The following is an 18,419-nucleotide window of genomic DNA, read 5'->3' on the forward strand; positions in this document are numbered from 1 at the left end:
TCCTTAAACCCCCAAAGCCTAGAAGGGGAAGCAACTTGCTCAAGGTTATACACATTCTTAATCTGCCTTTTATGCAGGCATAGGGCAATAGTCCCCACTCTAGTTGAAGAGCTTAGATCACTAGACACAGATAACTTACAACTCTTTACAAAGCAGGAGTTTTGGCCCAATCATGCCAGTTAAGGAATGCACATTTTATAAATGACAGAATACTGCAACCAATTAGTGCAAACAAACATTTATTGTGAAATATTTATCCTACCCTTTATTAGGTATTACATCATCAAAGCACTTTGTGGCAATGAAAATAGCTTTTTTACCCCTCTGATTCACCCAATATTCCATTAAAGCTGCAAAAAATGTGCAATCTGCTTGAAAAATAGGTTGCTCTTATTTACTCCTTTGTGAAAAGTCAAAAATTAAAAAAGAAAACGATACTAGCTTACAGGGCCTCTAGAGCCAATTCACTTTTCCATTTCCCATCTACTTCCCCAAATAATTAACAAAGATAATTTGTTTTAAATGCCTTTTTAAAAAACCAATGCACCTTTCCCCATGTTATAATCATAAAAATTTTAAAAAGCCATTATTTACTTTCTTGGAAAAAAGGTGGCCAGCCTTTGTTTTTTGATTGGGAGCATGTGTATTTCCTGGGAGTTCACTTTCTTTAACTTTATGCTCCGGTTTTTGATGGGTTTCCTAAGGGGCTCCGCATTTCCCATGGAGTCTTCTCCTTGGCTGTTGATGTCGTAGCCCTGAAGCACAGAGTCTTCTCTTTTGAAGGAGAAGTTTTTGGTGGATACCCCCGAGAGGCCTTTGATCTTTCCACAGAAGATGGTAGGCACAGCATCTTCAACCGAAACGATGACCTTAGCTGCCTGGGACTCGCTGCCAATCTCGATGTTATTCTCAGCCTTGACCTCGCTGCTGGGCTGGCTGGGCTGGCTGACCATCTCAGCAGTACTGCTGCTGCCCATGTGGCTATCCAGCAGGGCAGAGGCCTCGCGGGGCGCACCAGGGGTAAAGGGCACTTCTGTGCCACTGGGAAGTTTCTCCATCACGGTCTGACCTGGGCTGTGCCCTGACTCAGTGTTGTCATACGGTGTCTCAGGGGGAGGCTCAGACTTCCGGTGGGTTGCCAGTGACAGGTCTAGGGCTGCATCTTCCTGGAAGATTGGCAGATTGACCTCACCAGCCTTGAGCCAGGGCACTGACTTCATGGAAAGATCCAGAGCCTCATTCTCACTCCCCATCTTGATGACCGTGTGGCGGCTGAGTTGGAAATACTCCCTCGGTTGGAGGATATCTAAGGGCTTTAGTTCATCCTTTTCCAGAGGGGTCTGGGTCCCCTTAAAAGAGTGCAGGTTGAAGGAAGATGGTGGCTTGGGGAAACTGGGACTGAACTTGGATTCAGAACTCTGAGGCACTGGGATGGGGATGGGGATGGGCACTGGCACTGGTAAGGGGACGATCACAGGGTAGGGCACCAAGAGGGTGGCTGGTGGGACCAGGGGGGACAAGGGGGAGTTAAAGGGCTGTGGTGGCACTGGGGCATAGCTAGGAGGAGGCTGACAGGGTGGGGGACCGAGAGAGCCCTGGGAGGGGAACAAATTCTGGAGCACAGCTTCAAATGGCAATGTGGGCTCCTGCGGCTGGCTGGGGATCCTCAGGTCCAGGAGCTGGGGCTGGGCCTCGGAGTCCTCGGCCCCCTGGAAGAGGTTGTTGTGGATGGCATTGGAGGAGCATGGGGCCTCCTGTGGCAGGACCAGAGGGGAATTGAGGTGCTGGAACACGTGCTGCTCCAGCACCACAGGCAGCTGCACAGGGCCCTGCGTGGTCATGACGTAGGTGGCATTACCATTGGGGTTGAGCTCTGGTGCCGAGCTCCCCTCCACCTGCATGTGAATGGGCATTACCACTGGACTCTCCCCGAGACACAGGGGCTGCAGCACGGTAGCTGCCACTTTTAGAGCCATGCCACTCTGGGACTCAGAAGGGGGATTCAGAATGGATGGGGCTGGCACGGTCACCAGGGCCTTCTTGACCAAGTCGGTGGAGTTGATGTTCCAGGCCTCTGTGGTGATCAGCTGGGCCATGCTGTTCTCCAGTCTGTTATTGGCCAAGGTGGGAGGGGACTCAGTCATGTCCATGGAGAGGTTCTGGGACTGCAGGTCGTCCATCACTTGGCTCTGATGCCACTTGGCCTATAACACAGAACACACGACATCAATCTTCCTTAAGAGACTATTTATAATTGCATTAAGAGCTCTTTCCACATCTTTAAAAAGTTTCCATATCTTAGTTAAGCGGGAAGCATAACCCAGCTCCCCATGCATAAATATACATTATAGATATTTCCTAATAAACATGAACACACCCATGTGGTCAGCTGTACTTGGAGAGCCACAATTTAACAGACAATTAGGCTCTAAACACAGATGATGTAATCTCTAAGTAGCCAAGTGATGTTAAACAGGGTATTTCTAAGCCTAATACTCAGCTTAAATGTTTATCTTTCAACAGAGACCAAGTTTCATTCCACATTGCTATGTCAGACAGATATGCAAAGACTTGACGTGTTCAAATTCAAATAAGGAGCTAAAAACTTACTTTCCCTTAAGGGAAAATAAAACCTTCTCACATTTGAATATTCTATGAATATGGAAAGGAGCACTAAAAAATTCTTTGTAGCAATAATTATGGAATTATTTAAAAATTATGGAAATTTTCAGAAAGTCAAAAACTGTAGCAATATTCTTCCAACAGTGGTTTGATGAGCAGAAGAACAGCGCCTTTACACAAGGGTTGTTACAGTTGTCTGGCTGCTTCCCTCTGACCAGTGCTATCTGTTTTCCTCCTGATAACAGGAAAATCCATTCCTTGGAGCAAGACGAAGATAGGATGGCTTGCATGAATGGCCATCAGGTCCAGTTTCACTTTCTGAATCGGCTCATCTGTGTGACTTGTGACCTCTCGTAACATCTACCTACCAAGAGGAGGGGATGTTGATGAGTCTAGGGCTGGGTGGAAAAATGGAATGCTTGTTGGAAACTAAATTCTCAAAGGTGAGAAATGTTTTGCTGCTGTCCATGGAACCTCATGAAGGTCCCTGGTGACCTCCTGAGAGGCCAAAGGAACCCAGCGCGTGTGCTTCCTGGAGGAAGCAGGGCTGCAGCTGCGATATGACTCTCCATGGAAACACGTCCATATTTAGCCTTGTTACCATGGAGAAGGCAGGCACCATGTCTAACCCAGGGATCTGTGCAGGGCTGGAGTCTTGTTGGGCTCAATAATAATTCAATAATCTTCAGTTTCACTGGGCAGGCCTGGGGCAACTCAGATTCTTGATCTCACCTGTCTCAGCTGTGTAGACTTTAGTCCTGCGGTCATCTTGTCTTCCTCTCCTCTCCCCCAAAGTACCAACACAATCACCCAAGCAAGAAAGAGAGGTAGCCCAGCATAGCATGGGTTTAAAAATAAGCAAATAATATCTCACTATAAGAAAGCAGCTTTAACAAATGAACAACTCTGATATTTCCAGGCAATCAAAATGTGTCAAATGCAATGAACAAGGAATTTCTCTGAGGCAGGAGGAGGGGAGGGAGAGGGGAAGGATACTGTGCAAACAACTTTGTGGAGAGTGACTGGCGGGCCTTGTTCTTGGCAGGGCACACTGCAGTGCCTCCAAAAGAGCCTGTCTCCTTATGGGAAGTGTGCCCTTTGGAAACCACATGATGACCCGGTATGCTGGGCAGTAATCCCCTTAGGGCAGAGCTGGGGGGCAGCCTGGCCCCAGAGAGGCTGAGAGGGCTTGCCCCAGCTGAAGGGCTTGGTTCTTCATGAGATGAGTGTGCTTTGATTCACCTCAGAAAACACCGTGCCTCCAATACATTATTCATCCACACATGTGTGCATTCATTCACTCATCCAACCAAGTCATTTGCCAAATGTCCACTGCATGCCAGCACTTTGCTGAGGGCTAGAGTTGAAGTGATGAGTGACAGAGACAAAGTTCCAGCTTTCATGGCGATTTAGAGTCTGGTGAAGGCATGCGTCTTTGATCAGACAGCAGTGTGCTAGCATGAGAAGGCATAAGAGAAGCCGGGAGAGGCAGCAACAGCAGCAGGACACCTCTTGGTGGCACTTGCATGCAGCCTTGTAAAGGCCTGTAGGACAAAGGAGTCTTCTACAAGGTTCTGACCTGTCCCTCATTGTGGCCATTCTAAAAAATGATGAGAAAAAGCAGAAGGGAAGCTGAGGTGGGACCAAAGAGGAAAAGAACAGCAATAGTCAGAGAAGATACCCGTGACTACCCATCCAAGGTGAATTGTATGGCAACCCAGCAGAAGTCAAGACGTGCTCTGTTTCATCTTCAGGCTTCCTGCATGATTAAGATTATTCAACTGTGTGACTGCTTGCTCATGATGGTTACATCTGTCTGCCCTTCCAGAAATGGCAGCTTCCCTCTCTCCCTGACTGCTTTGCTCACCCCCCTTCCAAGGGAGAGAAGGAAAACTTCTGGGCGTCTCCTCCACCTGTTCCTCACACACACCTTTCAGCTTAGGTGCCAGCTCGCATTGGTTCCTGAGAAACCTCACTCTTCTTCCTGCCTGGCCCTGATCTAGGACTGCTAACTCCCCAGAACCTCCTCAGGTGTGAGGACAGGACCCTGCCAGGGTGAGGAGGCCATAGGCCTCTGCTCCGCCCACAGATGTCAAGAGCTGAAACTCGGGCTTTCTTCTGAGAACTCCCTATGCACTACCTCATTCAGTCCTCAGAATGACCCTACCCCAGCGACCTAGAATTATGTCCATTTCGTTGAGGGAGAAACTAATTCCACAGGGAAATTAAATAACTAGCTTAAAGGTGCACTGAAGCTAGGAGTAGAGTTCAAGGCCAACCCTAGGCTCCGTTTCCCTCGTGGGACCTGTGGGGACTACACCTCTCCTTGTATTTTGTTTCCTGGCAAAAGCGGTTCCCCCAGCCTCCCCTTCTATATGGAATGCATATGCCCACAGAGGCCTGCAAGAAAGAACACTTGAGTGCAAGATTTCTTCAAAGTGGATGCCAGGTCCTTTCCACTAAATTCATGGCAATGTTGATCATTCTTTTTCCTCTACCACGAGTCTCATCAGTCCCGTCGTCACTGCAGGTAGAGGGGAACAGTATGCAATGCCTCAGGAGCAAAGGGAAAGGAAGTCTCATAAAGAAGGGAAAGAAAAAAGTGATGAGAAAAGATGGAGAAAAAACGAAAACAGTCTTTATAAATAGGGAGGGGTGGAGGGGTTGAAGAGAGGGCAGGGGAAAAAGAAGAACCAAGATATATCATGTACAGGTACAAATTCCCAATGATGAGTGTCATCATAATGTATCCTTAAAATGCACCAATAAACTTAATATGAGAAAAAAAGGAAAGGAAGCCTCTCTCCAAAAAATCCCTTCCATATCTTCCAACCTAATAGCCCCTGGCCAAAGGTGTTCCCTTCCCTGGAGGACCACTGGCCATGGGTACAGGCTTGTGAGCACCTCATCCCTACCAGGTACAGTGCTGTCCACAGCAGTAGCTAGATGAGGAAATGTGATCTCTGCTTCCATTATGCACCCTTCCACCTCCCAGAAAGCCTCTTTCCTTCTTCCTCTCAGCACCCCATCTCCTCAGTGTTCAACCTTCCAGCAGGCATCCCCCCTCCAACTCTGAGTCTGCAGCCAAGGGGGTCTGCGCATATAGTGCGGGTGCTGTGGGCATTGCTGTTGCAGGAGCTGCTACCCAACGTCTCAGCTACGCTTGGAGAATAAAAATCAGCTCATGAATTGATGGTTCAAAGGGCAAGTCTCTCTCCCTGAGGATGAGCCGAGAAGCCAGCTAATGACTAGAGAGAAGGCAGAGGCCCATCCTCCCTGCTCAGCCAAGCTACTGATTAGTGTGGGCAGGGGTAGGCTGAGGGCCTCTTCGGATCAAGGAGCATTGCAGGAGCCACAGACGAATGCTCAAGCACATGGAGTGTGATCCTCTTCAGAGATGTAAGAAACATTTTGAGTTTTGCAAAACATGATTTGGAATGGGTTTAAATGCAGTCTCCCATCCATTCCTCTTGTGCCTCTTATCACTAGGTGTGGGGTTGGAGTCAGTAAATAATGGCAGTGTTGGTGATCTGGCTCTGTAGGTTGTTGGAGATCTTTAATCTCTTCGCACTCAGCCAGTTGCTAGGACTTTGCTCCAGTGTATCCCACAGGCCCCCCAGATGGAGACTTTGGAGAAAAGCCTCAGGGTCTAGGGTAGATGTGAAGTAGGGAAGGGATGTCTGGGATAGGAGACTTGAGGGCTCACAAAATTATTCTCCAAACTTCTCATACAAGTACTGCAAAGATCTAATTACACCAGAGGCTCACTCTTCCTAGGGTCTGCCCCTCAGCCTGGAGCCCTGTCTAGCCTCTGTCTTCACCTAGCCAACTGGCAGACTTTGGGGTTTCAGCCCCAAAGTTGCTTCCTCTGGGATCTTCCCCCACTGTTACTGAGCTCCCACAGGACCCCAACTTGACCTTATCTAGCCTGACCACCCCCATATTCTATAGGCTGATATGGTTTGGGTCTAGATGTCCTCCCAAAGCCTCCCAAAGCCTAAGTTTTAGATGAGGCTTTTTCAGAGGTGGCTGGATCTACAGTGTGTGACTGATTCATAGTGCAATGCTGGGATTAAGGGTGGGTGATTACTAAATCAGCCCCCTGATTGTTTTGGCACCGCCCTAATCCCGGGAGCCTGGATAGAGTAAGAAAAGCAGGGGGACAGAAAGAAGCTGGACAGGTCTCTTGTTGCTTTTGCTAAAGTGTGGGTGCCATGAACTGCTGTTCTCCTCTGAGACGCCCCTCTGCCATGTGCCACTGTGTTAGAGCCAGCCTACTATGGGCTGAAAGCTCTACAAACGGCAAGCTAAATAAACCTTTAACTCCTTTAACTTTGGGTGTTGAATATTTTGTGTCAGTCAGAAAAGAAAAGTAACTAAGACACAGGTGCTTAGGAAATCTTTTCTAGATGAATTGTTGCATGAATGAATATAAGAGCCTCCCTGAGCTGCTATTTTCATCCTTATCCTCTAGGCATTGCTGACTATAAAGATGGCCACAAGGACCCCATTCCAAAACTTCAAGCATCTCTAAGCAAACACTTTAGGAGGGGTTATCTCAGTGCGGAGGGCAGGTGGGAGAGGCTTGTCATAGCAACTCAAGTCAGAGGCCATTGTTGCCTGAAGGCTCTGTGAAGTCCATTACTGGATAACTGGAGTGAAGTCACTGGGGAGGCATGGTTAGTGTCAGGGGAAGCGACCTTAGTGATCTGGGCTACATTGGGCAGATTCTACCCCAGAGCAGGGCACTCTGATATGGGCTTCGAAGTCTCTTCCTTAGGCCTCTGTCCCAACACAAGTGTTCTGTAGGAGCATGGCTGGACCCCCTCCATCTCCAAAAAGCTGAAGATGTGACCTGCTCTTCCCTGCCACTAAAATAAATATCATCTAGATTTTCCTATCAAAACAAGTTTCTTAAACTGAGTGTGGTGGCACATGCCTGTAATGCCAGTACTCTGGAAGGCTGAGGCAGGAGGGTTACAAGTGAGAACCCAACCCAGGCAAATTAGAGATTTCATAAGACCCTGTCTCAAATTTCTTTAAAAAATTTTGTTTTTTTAAGGGATGGTGATGTAGCTTAGACCTAAGGCCCTGGGTTCAATCCCCAGTACCATAAAATAAGCTGCTTCCTTCCTAAAATAATCACTCTTTAAATGATTGTCATGTGTCAGTAATGACAGGGTCATGCTCTAAGAACCACAATGTTGGTGGATTTTGTCATTGTTCAAACACCACAGAGCTGCTTGCACAAACTAAGGTGGTTATGATGTTACTTGTGGCATAATCATAAATTATTTCTGGTCAAAAAACTGGATTGTCAATGTCCTTGTTTCTGAAAATGGGCTTCTCGGAGAAGCTGCATCACCCAGGTACTTGTTGGAAATGCAGAGTCTGGGGCCACACCCCAGACCCAGAGTCACACTTTGCATCTCAACAAGATTTTAAAGTCTGAGAAGCCCTGATCTACCACTGATTCTCAAGCTAGGCTAGAAGTTAGAATTTCCTGGGAGTTTTAAGAAATACCAATGCCTCCAGGCATGGTGGCACATGCCTGTCATCTCAGCACTTGGGAGGCTGAGGCAGGAGGCTCGCTGCAAGTTCGAGATCATCCTGGGCTACATAATGAGTTGAAGACCAGCCTGAACTACATAGTGAGACCCTGTCTCAAAAAACAAAAACTAAACAACAACAACAACGAAGAACCCAATGCCTAGGTCCCACTCCTAAGACTGGTTTAATTATTCTGGGAAGAAGCTTGAGCCCTGGAGTTTTAAAAAAATTCTTCCAGTGATTATAATGTACAGTCAGGCTGGGAACGAACTCCAATCAAAAGGCCAGAGAACAAAGCAGCTGATGATCCAAACTTCTTAGTAACCGATCTTCCTTCTTACTGCACAGAAAAGACTGAGACAATGAAGATTCCAAACTCCCTCAACTTCTCCCCTGGCCCTCACAGTGTCTCCCTATGTTCTCATCCCAGGGATGAGGTGAGATGTTTCTCCATCCTGCAAGGGTGATTTCCTAGATCCTTCTACTAAGAATTCTGTCCCCTTCCATCCACACTATTATTCTGAGTCTACTTTTGATACAGTACTTAAGCCACACCCTCAATGCTTGACCTATTTCTGCACAAAACTCACCAGCCATTCACTAGGAGTCAAATAGGGAAAGCATGATTTCTGTTCTTTAATACAATAATAAGATTTTGACATTCAAAACCTAGGATGCACTGTATAAGAAGTAATTCCAACTGGGTAAAAAATGCTTTTCTCTCCCTATAGGGTATAATAATTGTCAATTACTTGCCCCAGTGATTAAATTTTCGAGCTTTAAACATCAGCACAGGACCTTTTTACCGAAGCTATGAACATAATTACCACATGAATGTATTCCCAAATTGGTTAAAATATGGAGAATACACAAAATAGTCACCTGCCTTATGGTTGATTGCCTTTCACATCTAGAGATCCACACAGCCTCCTTTGGGTATGACTACTCAAATTAGTTTTAGAAATGAGTTCCCCAATACACTGCTTAATTTATTAAAACAGTGGTAGCTACATGGCTTTCAACTGAAACAAACCTTTGTGAGGATGTGCAGTAGCTACGGGGACAGCCTGTCAGTGAGGACACAGAGCAAACATTAGATCTGATCTGATACTGGTGAAAAGTGGAAGAGGTGGGGCCCAGCATCATCAAATGGTCATTGACACCAGGGGCTTCAAGATCTCCGCAGTGAGAGGAGGTAAGGTCATGCCTTCAGATGCCATAACATTTATTTATGTTAATTTTACCATTTCATTCTTATTTTTCTCCTTTTGTGTTGCATGTAGTAAATAAATGTAAAAGACATATATAACTGTGTGTATGTGTGTACTGAGAGGATTTTCTGATAGGAGTGTAAAAATGAAAGCATTACTTACTCAGATATTCTCAGGTCCCAGTGATATTTCCAGGGTCCCCCTGCCTGAATAAGGCCTAGGCCACCCCTGCTGTTTTGCAGAGTAGGAAGCTGAGGCGCAGAGTCAAGCGACTTGTTCAAATTCACCAAGCACAGAATATACAGACTCCACTGCATGTGTTATTTCCTCAAAAGCATAGTACCTGAACAATTGCCTTCATTTGAAATGTCAGAGGACATTAAGGAGTACTTGACTGTGACACACTGACCACAAAGTCAACCGGCTAGCATTAGAGCAGCACTATGATAACCAGGACCTAAATAATACCAAAAGTGAAATATTTTGGTTCAGTGATTTAAATGTCAAAAAGCATTTGATGAACAGCCTAGGTGCTCATCAATGGATGAATGAATAAAGAAAATATGGTAGTTATACACAAAGGAATATCATTAAACCCAAAAGAAGAATAAATGGAATCATGTGTGATGGTTAATCTTGATTATCAATTTAAATGGCTTAAGAGATTCCTAGGAGATTAGTAGGACACCCTTCTGCGTGTGCCTGAATAGGTCTTGGAGGTGTGACCTTGGTTCTTGGCCCCTTCTTCTCTGGCTAATACCCCTGTCTCTCTGCTTCCCATTGCCACTCCCTTCCACCACATTTCTGCCTTCAAGCCAGTCAACCATGGACTAAAACCTCTGAAACAATTAGTTTAAATAAAACTTTACTCCTTAAATTATGTATGTTAGGTATTTTGTCCCAGCAACAGAAATCTGACCAATACATCATGTTAAGCAAAATTAGCCATTCAGAAAGTAACCATCACATATTTCCTCTCATATGTGAAATCTAAAAAGGAAAAAATGACATGAAAGTAGAAGGGAGACTGTTAGAGAAGAGGGACGGAATGGAGGGGAGAAGGGAGGGAAAGACCAGGTGGGAACAGAAGACTAGAAATAAAGTATGTCATTTGCTTGTGCCTATTATTCTGTATGCTTAATTTGCACTAATGAAAAAGTTTGATAAGCAAAGAGCTTGATAAATAAAGAATAGCTCCCTCGAGTCAGTTATGCCTAATAGTTAACTACTGAAACAGAAGTCAGAGATTCAAGACCCATATGAACTTTTCATGACTGTAGGAAAGTCACTTTATACTCCTGAGACCCAGATTCCTCTCCTGTAACATGGATTATGCCTTAGTCTTTCCAAGAGCAAGTGGTCCTTGCTGAGAAGTCAAATTGAACCTTCCCCACGTTGCCTAAGGAGGAACCACTATGGGCCAAGAAGGACAAGTGGGTGTGGGCAGTCAAGCAGAATTAGAGGGAGGAAGCCAAGGGCTCCCAGACCCCATTTTCCAGAGTTCAGGATTTTCCAGAGTTCCAGGGTTCTACCAGAGCTCAAGAGAAATCTGGTAGACTGGCTGCAGAGGACACACTGCCTCCTTACTCTCTCTGGTAGATGACGTCAGTTGACGCTGTATTTCTGATCTCATTTCCTACTCTTGACTACTTTTATCCTGCCTACAAAATATTCATGATAGCCCCTGGGATCACACAGGCCTGAGTGTGGGGTTGGGAACTAGATTCACTTATTCATTCAAAAATAATATGGGTACCTACTGTGTGCCAGGAAAGACCTTCCTATCTCTCCACCCTGGTATCCCTTTCTCTGAGGGTGTGTTGTCTTGTCTCTCAGCTTGGATCTCAAGATATTGACCAAATCCATATTTTCCCGGGGTTACCTGCTTTTATAAGGGCTCCTTAAAGGTCCATATTTCTTGAAGAAGTAAAAAAGTATATTGATTGGGTTTCTTGTTGCTGGATAAAATACTCAACACAAACAATTTAAAGGAGGATAGTTTGGTTTTAATTCACAGTTTTGGAGGATTCGGTCCAGCTAGCTCCATGGCAGAAATATCATGGCAGAAGGACATGGTGGGGCAAAGCTGTTCATTTCATGGCTGATAGGAAGCAGAGAACAGGGAAGAATGCCAGCAAGAGATATGCCCTCTAATGACATGCTCTGAGTGACCTACCTCCTACAACTGATCCCCAGCTCCTAAGGGAACATTCAGCTATGAACATCAATAGATTAATGCACAGATGAGTCTATGATCCAGTCATCTCTCCAGGTGTCTCTTAATCCAGGCAAGTTGAAATTAAAGCTTAACTGTCACAAGGAGTAAGTATCTATTCTAAAGGAAGAATGTCAGTCCCTAGATAGCTGTAGGAGACCATCTTAGTGCAAGACCTTTTCTAAGACAGAGAAAAATAATGTTTATCTTCCAGAGGGGGCTTTTTCCAATGCTAAAAGGAAAGAAATATCCCCCTCAAGTTTCGGTGAAGCTTGGGGAGAGGTGAGAGGCATACTCCAGCATCACAGGGGGGCAATTAGGAAGAGCTGGTGGTGGTGGCAAGGATGCTCCCCTGGACAGTGGACTTTGTGAGTCAGCCAGTGCCTGTCCCTGCATTCGGCCAAGACCCTACAGCTTTCCACTTGACACCCAGACCCAAAATACCCTCTGATGTTGGCGTCAGAGGAGTGACATCCTGTAGGAACACAAGTCACATGTAAGGACTCAGCCAGAGACTATGATCTTGAAGAACTAGGTTTGGGGAAAGTTCTTCTGGCAACAAAGAAGTCTCTTAAACTTGGAACAAAGAAGGGGAAAACCTGCCTCTGGAAGAGAAAATACTTCTAATTGGGTTGAGATACAAAGGTTAAATTTTTTGCTCTGGGAAAAAGACTGTTTATAATCCCGTGTCATTAGCAGGACATTTTCCAGAGACCAGTGTGCCAGAAATAGACCCTCGGAGGGGTCACTGGAAGGAAGGGGTACAGAATTCTAAAGTACAAAGGACTGGATTTCAGATTTTCCACTTCTCCTAATGCCCAGTAGCGCCTCACCAACTATTAGCATGAAGTTAGCGCCCACTCACCATGGATGCTGGGATCCTGTGAAAGTGTGTAGGAGAAGAAGTCTTGAACTCAGACAGGGCCAGCTTTAAATTTCAGTTCTGCCATCTTTGCTAGTTGTGGGACCTTGGGCCAGTTAGTTGAAGCCTCAATTTCCCTCTGTGCAAGATGAGAATTTAAAAAATCTCTATCACATGAGGTGGTTATAAGGATTAAGGGATATACTTAAAGTACTTGGTGGAGTGCCTGACACATGGAAAATGGGCAGTAAATCAAGGCTATTGTTATGATCCTTGTTGTCATCATCATTGGCTCCATAATCCCTGTAACTATCATACGTGCCACTATAGCTATGGCTGTTGTCATTGTCTTCATCTTCATCATTCTTATTACCATCATCATCATCATCAACCTCGTTGCTACGGTACATCATTGCCTTCCTCGCCAAACCCATTGGCCATATTTCCTTTGACCATGTCGAGTAACGTCACAAACACTCCTTTGGCATCTGAACCAGTTTGCACATTTATAATCCTGTTTGTTCAACTGTTCATGTCAAAGTCAGCTGCTAGGAACTGGGCAGGCACTTGCCATAGAATTAGTGATACACCTGATGGTGGAGTTTCCAGGCCAGGCCCGAAACTTACTTATCCCCCAACATAGCTGAAACATGCAGTGAAAACAGAGGACAATGCTGTTGTAATATGAGAATCTAAAGATGGTAGGAAAACTGTGATTTAAATACAAAAGAGTCGATTTCTCATTCAGAATGGAGAGCTTGAGAGGAGGAAGAGTACCTACAGCGCTATGCCCCTGGCATATGGACTCGTGAGCACTTCCAAGGTTCTGAAGTTACTGCCTTTTGACTATATATAATTGAACTGCACATCTTTCAGTTTTCTTTCTCTGGCAAGGGCCTGGGTAGCGCTCCCCTCCTACGTATCAGTGGTGATTAGGGTCATTTTCCCACAGAGACAAGTGAAAATTGGAAGAGGACAGAAAGAATAAGGATAAGAGGGAAAGAGAAAGCAAGGAGATTTTCTGAGATAACTAGGCCGAAGTGGAAGGAAAAAAGATTTAAAAGTATGTATATGTCCCAATGAGAGGGTGCTCAACCATAAAAGTGGTATAATACAGAGAAACTGAGGAAAGCTGTAAGAAAACATGGCATGAGAGCTCCTCCATTGGCCACAAGTTCTCCAATTGACACATTGGTACTTTTGGGCTGCGACAACTTGGTTGCTGCAAGGTGCAGCAGAGGAGGAGGTGAGATTAGAGATTCTCAGCACAGTGAGAACATGTTGAAAAATAAAACATTATTTACAAGTACAGATACTACAGGTACATACAGACACTGGTCCATATTTTGGCAGAATTTTTCCAACTTTTTAAAAATAGCATCTTCTTTTTCCAGTCTCCAACTGATGGGCAAATGGGCTGTTTCCAAGTTTTAGCTATTACAAACTGTGCCGCTATAAACATAGGTGCACATATATCACTGTGTTATGATTCTTTTAATTCCTTTGGAAAGATACCCAGCGGAGGGATGGCTGGGTCAAATGGAATCTCTAGTCCCAGCTCTTTGAGGTATTTCCATATTGATTTCCAAAATGGTCACACCAGTCTGCACTCCCACCAACAATGGAGAAGGGTTCCTTTCTCCCCACAACCCCGCCAACATTTGTTATTGAGTGATTTCTTGATAGCAGCCATTCTTTGTGGGGTGAGGTGGAATCTCAGTGTTGTTTTCATCTGTATCTCTCGAATGACCAGTGATGTGGAACATTTTTTCATATATTTTCTTGCTGCTTTTACTTCTTTGTCTGAGAAATGTCTGTTCATTTCAGATGCCCGTTTTTGAATCGGGTCTTTATATTTGGGGGGGCTGATTGTTTTGAGTTCTTTATATATTCTAGATAATAGTCCTTTTTCTGAGGAGCAGCTGCTAAAAATTTTTTTCCCACATTGTAGGTTGTCTCTTAGTTCTGTTGATGGTTTCTTTTGCAGTACAGAAGCTTTTTAATAAGATGAGATCCCAGTTGTTGATTCTTTCTAGCAGCACAATTCATAATAGCTAAGTATTGAAAGCAGCCTATAGGTCCATTAAAAGGTGAGTAGAAACAGAGAATGTGGTATTCACACACAGTGGAGTACTACTCTGCCATAAAGAGGGATAAGGTTATTTGTTACAAAGTGGATACATGCTGAAAGTATAATGTTAAGTGAAATAAATCAGACACACAAGCTTAAGTATCACGTAGTTTCTCTTATATGAGAAACCCAAAATGTAAATAAAGAGCAAAATAAAAGATAGGAACATGGGCCGGGGATTTAGCTCAGCAGTTCGGTGGCCTGCCTTGCAAGCACAAGGACCCGAGTTCAATCCCCATTACCAAAAAAAAAAAATAGGAACAGGGAGATTTTTTTCAAATGGGAAGTGGGATAAAGAGATGGAGGGAGGGGAGAAGAAGGGGATGAAAAAAGAATTGAGATGTGTTATGTACATGTGCTGAGTTCCTACAAGAAATGTAACCATTATGTACTGCAAACATGCACTAATAAAAACTAAAAACTGACAAAATAATGTAAATTTATGTTCTTTTGGTGTCTGATCTTCATTTTTGCCTACTTCAGACCCTGCTCCCCCTTGGGTATTCAGAATTGGATTTCCTCCCATCAAAACTGGGTTTGCCAGAAAGGTGGGTAACTCATTCTCAATAAGGTGTATGACTGATAAGACATACGTATTATGTTTCCTTTAATGGTATAATAAGCATGATCCAGTCAGGGATAAAGCTATGTACCAAGAAATGAAACTCTTAATTGAGGGGTTGCAAATCCCAATCATGGAGAAGAACCTTCCTGTCTGACATCTCTCCATAGAGACAAGAGTGTACAACTGTGATTAGGTTTACTGGCTCCATCATAAAGCACCTGAATAGCTTACATCTAGATGTCCCCCAAGGGCCTCATGCACTCAGAGGTGGGGCTTTTGGAAGCTGATTGGCTTCTGGGGGCTTATAGCTAAATGTGAGGTGAGGTGAAGCCAGGTCAAAGGAGGCAGGTCACTGGGGATGTGATCCGGAAGAGTTTATCTTCCATCCTCCTCCTTTTACTCTCTCTGCTTCCCTACCACCATGACATGAGCAAATGTGAGCAGATTTCTTCCAGCCATGACCCTCTGCCATGCAGTCCTGCCTTGGAGCCCACCAACTATGGCCTATAACCATGAGCCAAAATATATCTCTCCTTTAAGTTGTGGGTGTTGCCTATTGTATCCCAGCAATGAGAAAAGTGACTGAGACAACCTCGACTCTTGACTCTTAAACTTAGGGGTAAGAAAAGACTGGATGTGAGTCAACTATTCATTCCTTTAGAGACTCAATCAGCAAACATTTATTGCTTACGCAAAAGGAACTGCCTGAGTGTGTGCCTCCTAAGTGCAGAGATTTTAGCAGTAACCAGAGTTGTCTTTAACTTACGGTACAGGAGCCTGTTAGCAAACTAGCTACCTCCTGAAATTCTGGTTTCTGCCTCACTAGGTTTCCACACAGAATTTACAGGCTGTCAAGGGACAGTCTCCCCACTATAGGATGCTATTGCAGAGCTACAGTCACCAGAGAAACCAGTGATGAACATGGTGAGGAAAGTGAAGAGGGGGAGCCTGGTGGCTTTTGGTGAACCCAACTGGCTAGTTATTTTAGCTTTAGTGCTTCCATAGAAAGATCCTCAGGTGAAGATTTGACTGAAAATCGTTTATTGGGGGAAGACCCCAGAAAACACCAGCAGAGGGGTGAAACAGTGAGACAGGAAAGGAAGGATGCTAATTTATCAAGTAAGTTGCCACTGCAGGCAACTGGAGCTCTATTCCACTGAAGAATGCTGGGAGACACTGTCAGAGCTACACCAACTGAGTGGCTAGGAAGCTGGAGTGGTTGGTCACCAACTCTTCTCCACCACTGGTCAAAGGCTGCTCCTGGAGGATATGTATATTCCTTGGCACTTCTGTCTAGCTAAGCCTGCAGGCCTAGTGCACTCCCGAGACAAAAACTGAATAGCAAACTTTCAGGGAGAGCCACAGGTATTTGCAGTAGCAGGCTTTAGTACAGAGAGATGAGCCTGAGGGGTTATGACAAGGCATCAACAGTATCTGCCACACCAGCCATGCCTTGGAAAGTTACAATATGTGAATACCTAAACCGCCACTAACCTAGGTCACCATGACCAGGTACTTCACCCAATGGGTGGCATCTTCTATGACACATATGAAGAAGACACCTAGTTACACAAACAGTGTGCACACGGCTGGCAAATCAGCTGGTGAGGAGTGTGACTCAAGATTTCATAAAGAACCAGACACATGGGGAGGCCAGCGATGACTATCTTTCCAAAAGCAATATGTTCAAGAGATGGTCAGCTTGGCTGATGTGCTCCTTTGCTAAAATGTAACTGGGGCCCTCCAGAAAGTTCTTTTAATTATATTTGTGCTGGCTGGAATGCAAGATGTTCCTGGGATGAGTCACAAAGGGAGTTTCATTTCTAGTGATCTTGTGTTCTAACTCAGGGACCAAAAACCAATAAATAAATAAATACTACTTCACTTCATCAACTGCACATTGCCTAAAACTAATAATAATAATAACCTCGACCCAAGAAGTACACAAATACTGCAGGAAGAAATGGGTGGGAAGTGCTCCTCTTTTAAACAGGAAGACTTCTTTCTGGAATTCTGCTTTGTCAAAAGCAACCCTCTGCCTGGAGGCAAGAGCAGAAGGACACACTTGGGAGAGTTTCAGGGGCTGGTGAATCTTTTGAAGTTCCTAAAAACCCACTGTTTTTATCTTAAAGCAACAATCATGGTTGGAGCTAATACAGCATAAACAATACAAAGGTGGGGGGAAGAGACTGGCTGCATCACATCTGGCTAGTTGGCAATGAAGGTTGTAGGTGTTATTTCCTATTTTATTCAGGGGGCAGAGTTCCTCTGCAGTGAGTGTATTTACAATGCAGACACACACACACATGTAGTGGCCAAATAGGAATGAAGCCACCTGTTTCCCTCTAACAGTCAAGGGGGGCCCTCAAACCAGGATTCATGCCAATTCCTCTGTTTCCTCACCTGTTCTACCGCCGCTCTTTTCCCAGTGAATTGCAATCATGAAAACTTTATTGCTGCGGGTCACATGTGAACGGAACCTTGCCACACTGGCAGGATTTCAGCAGAGGAGACAGCAGAATGAAGGAGCGGTTTCCAGAAGTGCAGGACTGGAGGAAAGGCACACAAGGATAAGTGTGTCTGGGACAGGCCAGCTGACTGGGTTGCTGGAGCTCAGGGCTAGTGAGGGCTCAGGGAAGACACAGGGGTGTTTGGAACATTTAGGAGAGTGTCCAGCTCTTCCAAGGGTGTTCAGAGTCACCCCTCAGCAATTGCCCTTGTGCCCTAAAGGTTTGCCAACTCAGTCAACACAATTTTAATGTCTTCATAGGCCCCAATGAGCAGGAGGCCTCAGGTCAATAGTGGGAGGAAAATAGAGGCCACTTAGTTTGCAGAGCTTTGCTAGCTCCCCCATTCCCCTCCCTGACTGACTGCCTCTCTCTCTCTCTCTCTCTCTCTCTCTCTCTCTCTCTCTCTCACAACTCAGTCCACAATTTTAATGTCTTCATAGTCCCCAATGAGCAGGAGGCCTCAGGTCAATAGTGGGAGGAAAATAGAGGCCACTTAGTTTGCATAGCTTTGCTAGCTCCCCCATTCCCCTCCCTGACTGACTGCCTCTCTCTCTCTCTCTCTCTCTCTCTCTCTCTCTCTCTCTCTGTCGTTCACTTCAATAGAGATGAAGGAAAGCATTTACAGTCTTTCAGTGCATTACTCAGGCAGCAGTATCCCTGGCTAGGGTTTAAAGTCGGCACTGTCTGTTGCCCAAAAGGAGTGGGCTGCTTGGAGTGGGCAGAAACAGTTCCTGTCTTCGAGGCCTTCACAGG

General features: G+C 45.2%; 1 protein-coding gene across 2 annotated transcripts in view; it reads right to left on the reverse strand.

Annotated features, from left to right (window-relative positions):
• Nucleotides 1–231: 231 nt before the first annotated feature.
• The window catches only part of Rai2 (retinoic acid induced 2), a 63,593-nt gene continuing 45,405 nt past the window's right edge, over nucleotides 232–18,419 (reverse strand). Inside the window, exon 2 of one of the 2 annotated variants that reach the window (XM_010643646.3) lies at nucleotides 232–2,204. In XM_010643646.3, the coding sequence (XP_010641948.1) occupies nucleotides 591–2,180 (1,590 nt within the window). In that variant the 5' untranslated portion in view covers nucleotides 2,181–2,204 and the 3' untranslated portion in view covers nucleotides 232–590. The remainder of the gene's footprint in view (nucleotides 2,205–18,419) is intronic. The other variant, XM_010643645.3, reaches the window with a different exon arrangement.

This window comes from Fukomys damarensis, unplaced genomic scaffold (genome assembly GCF_012274545.1).
Source record: "Fukomys damarensis isolate Sample0158 unplaced genomic scaffold, DMR_v1.0_HiC HiC_scaffold_39, whole genome shotgun sequence".
Lineage (NCBI taxonomy): Eukaryota > Metazoa > Chordata > Mammalia > Rodentia > Bathyergidae > Fukomys > Fukomys damarensis.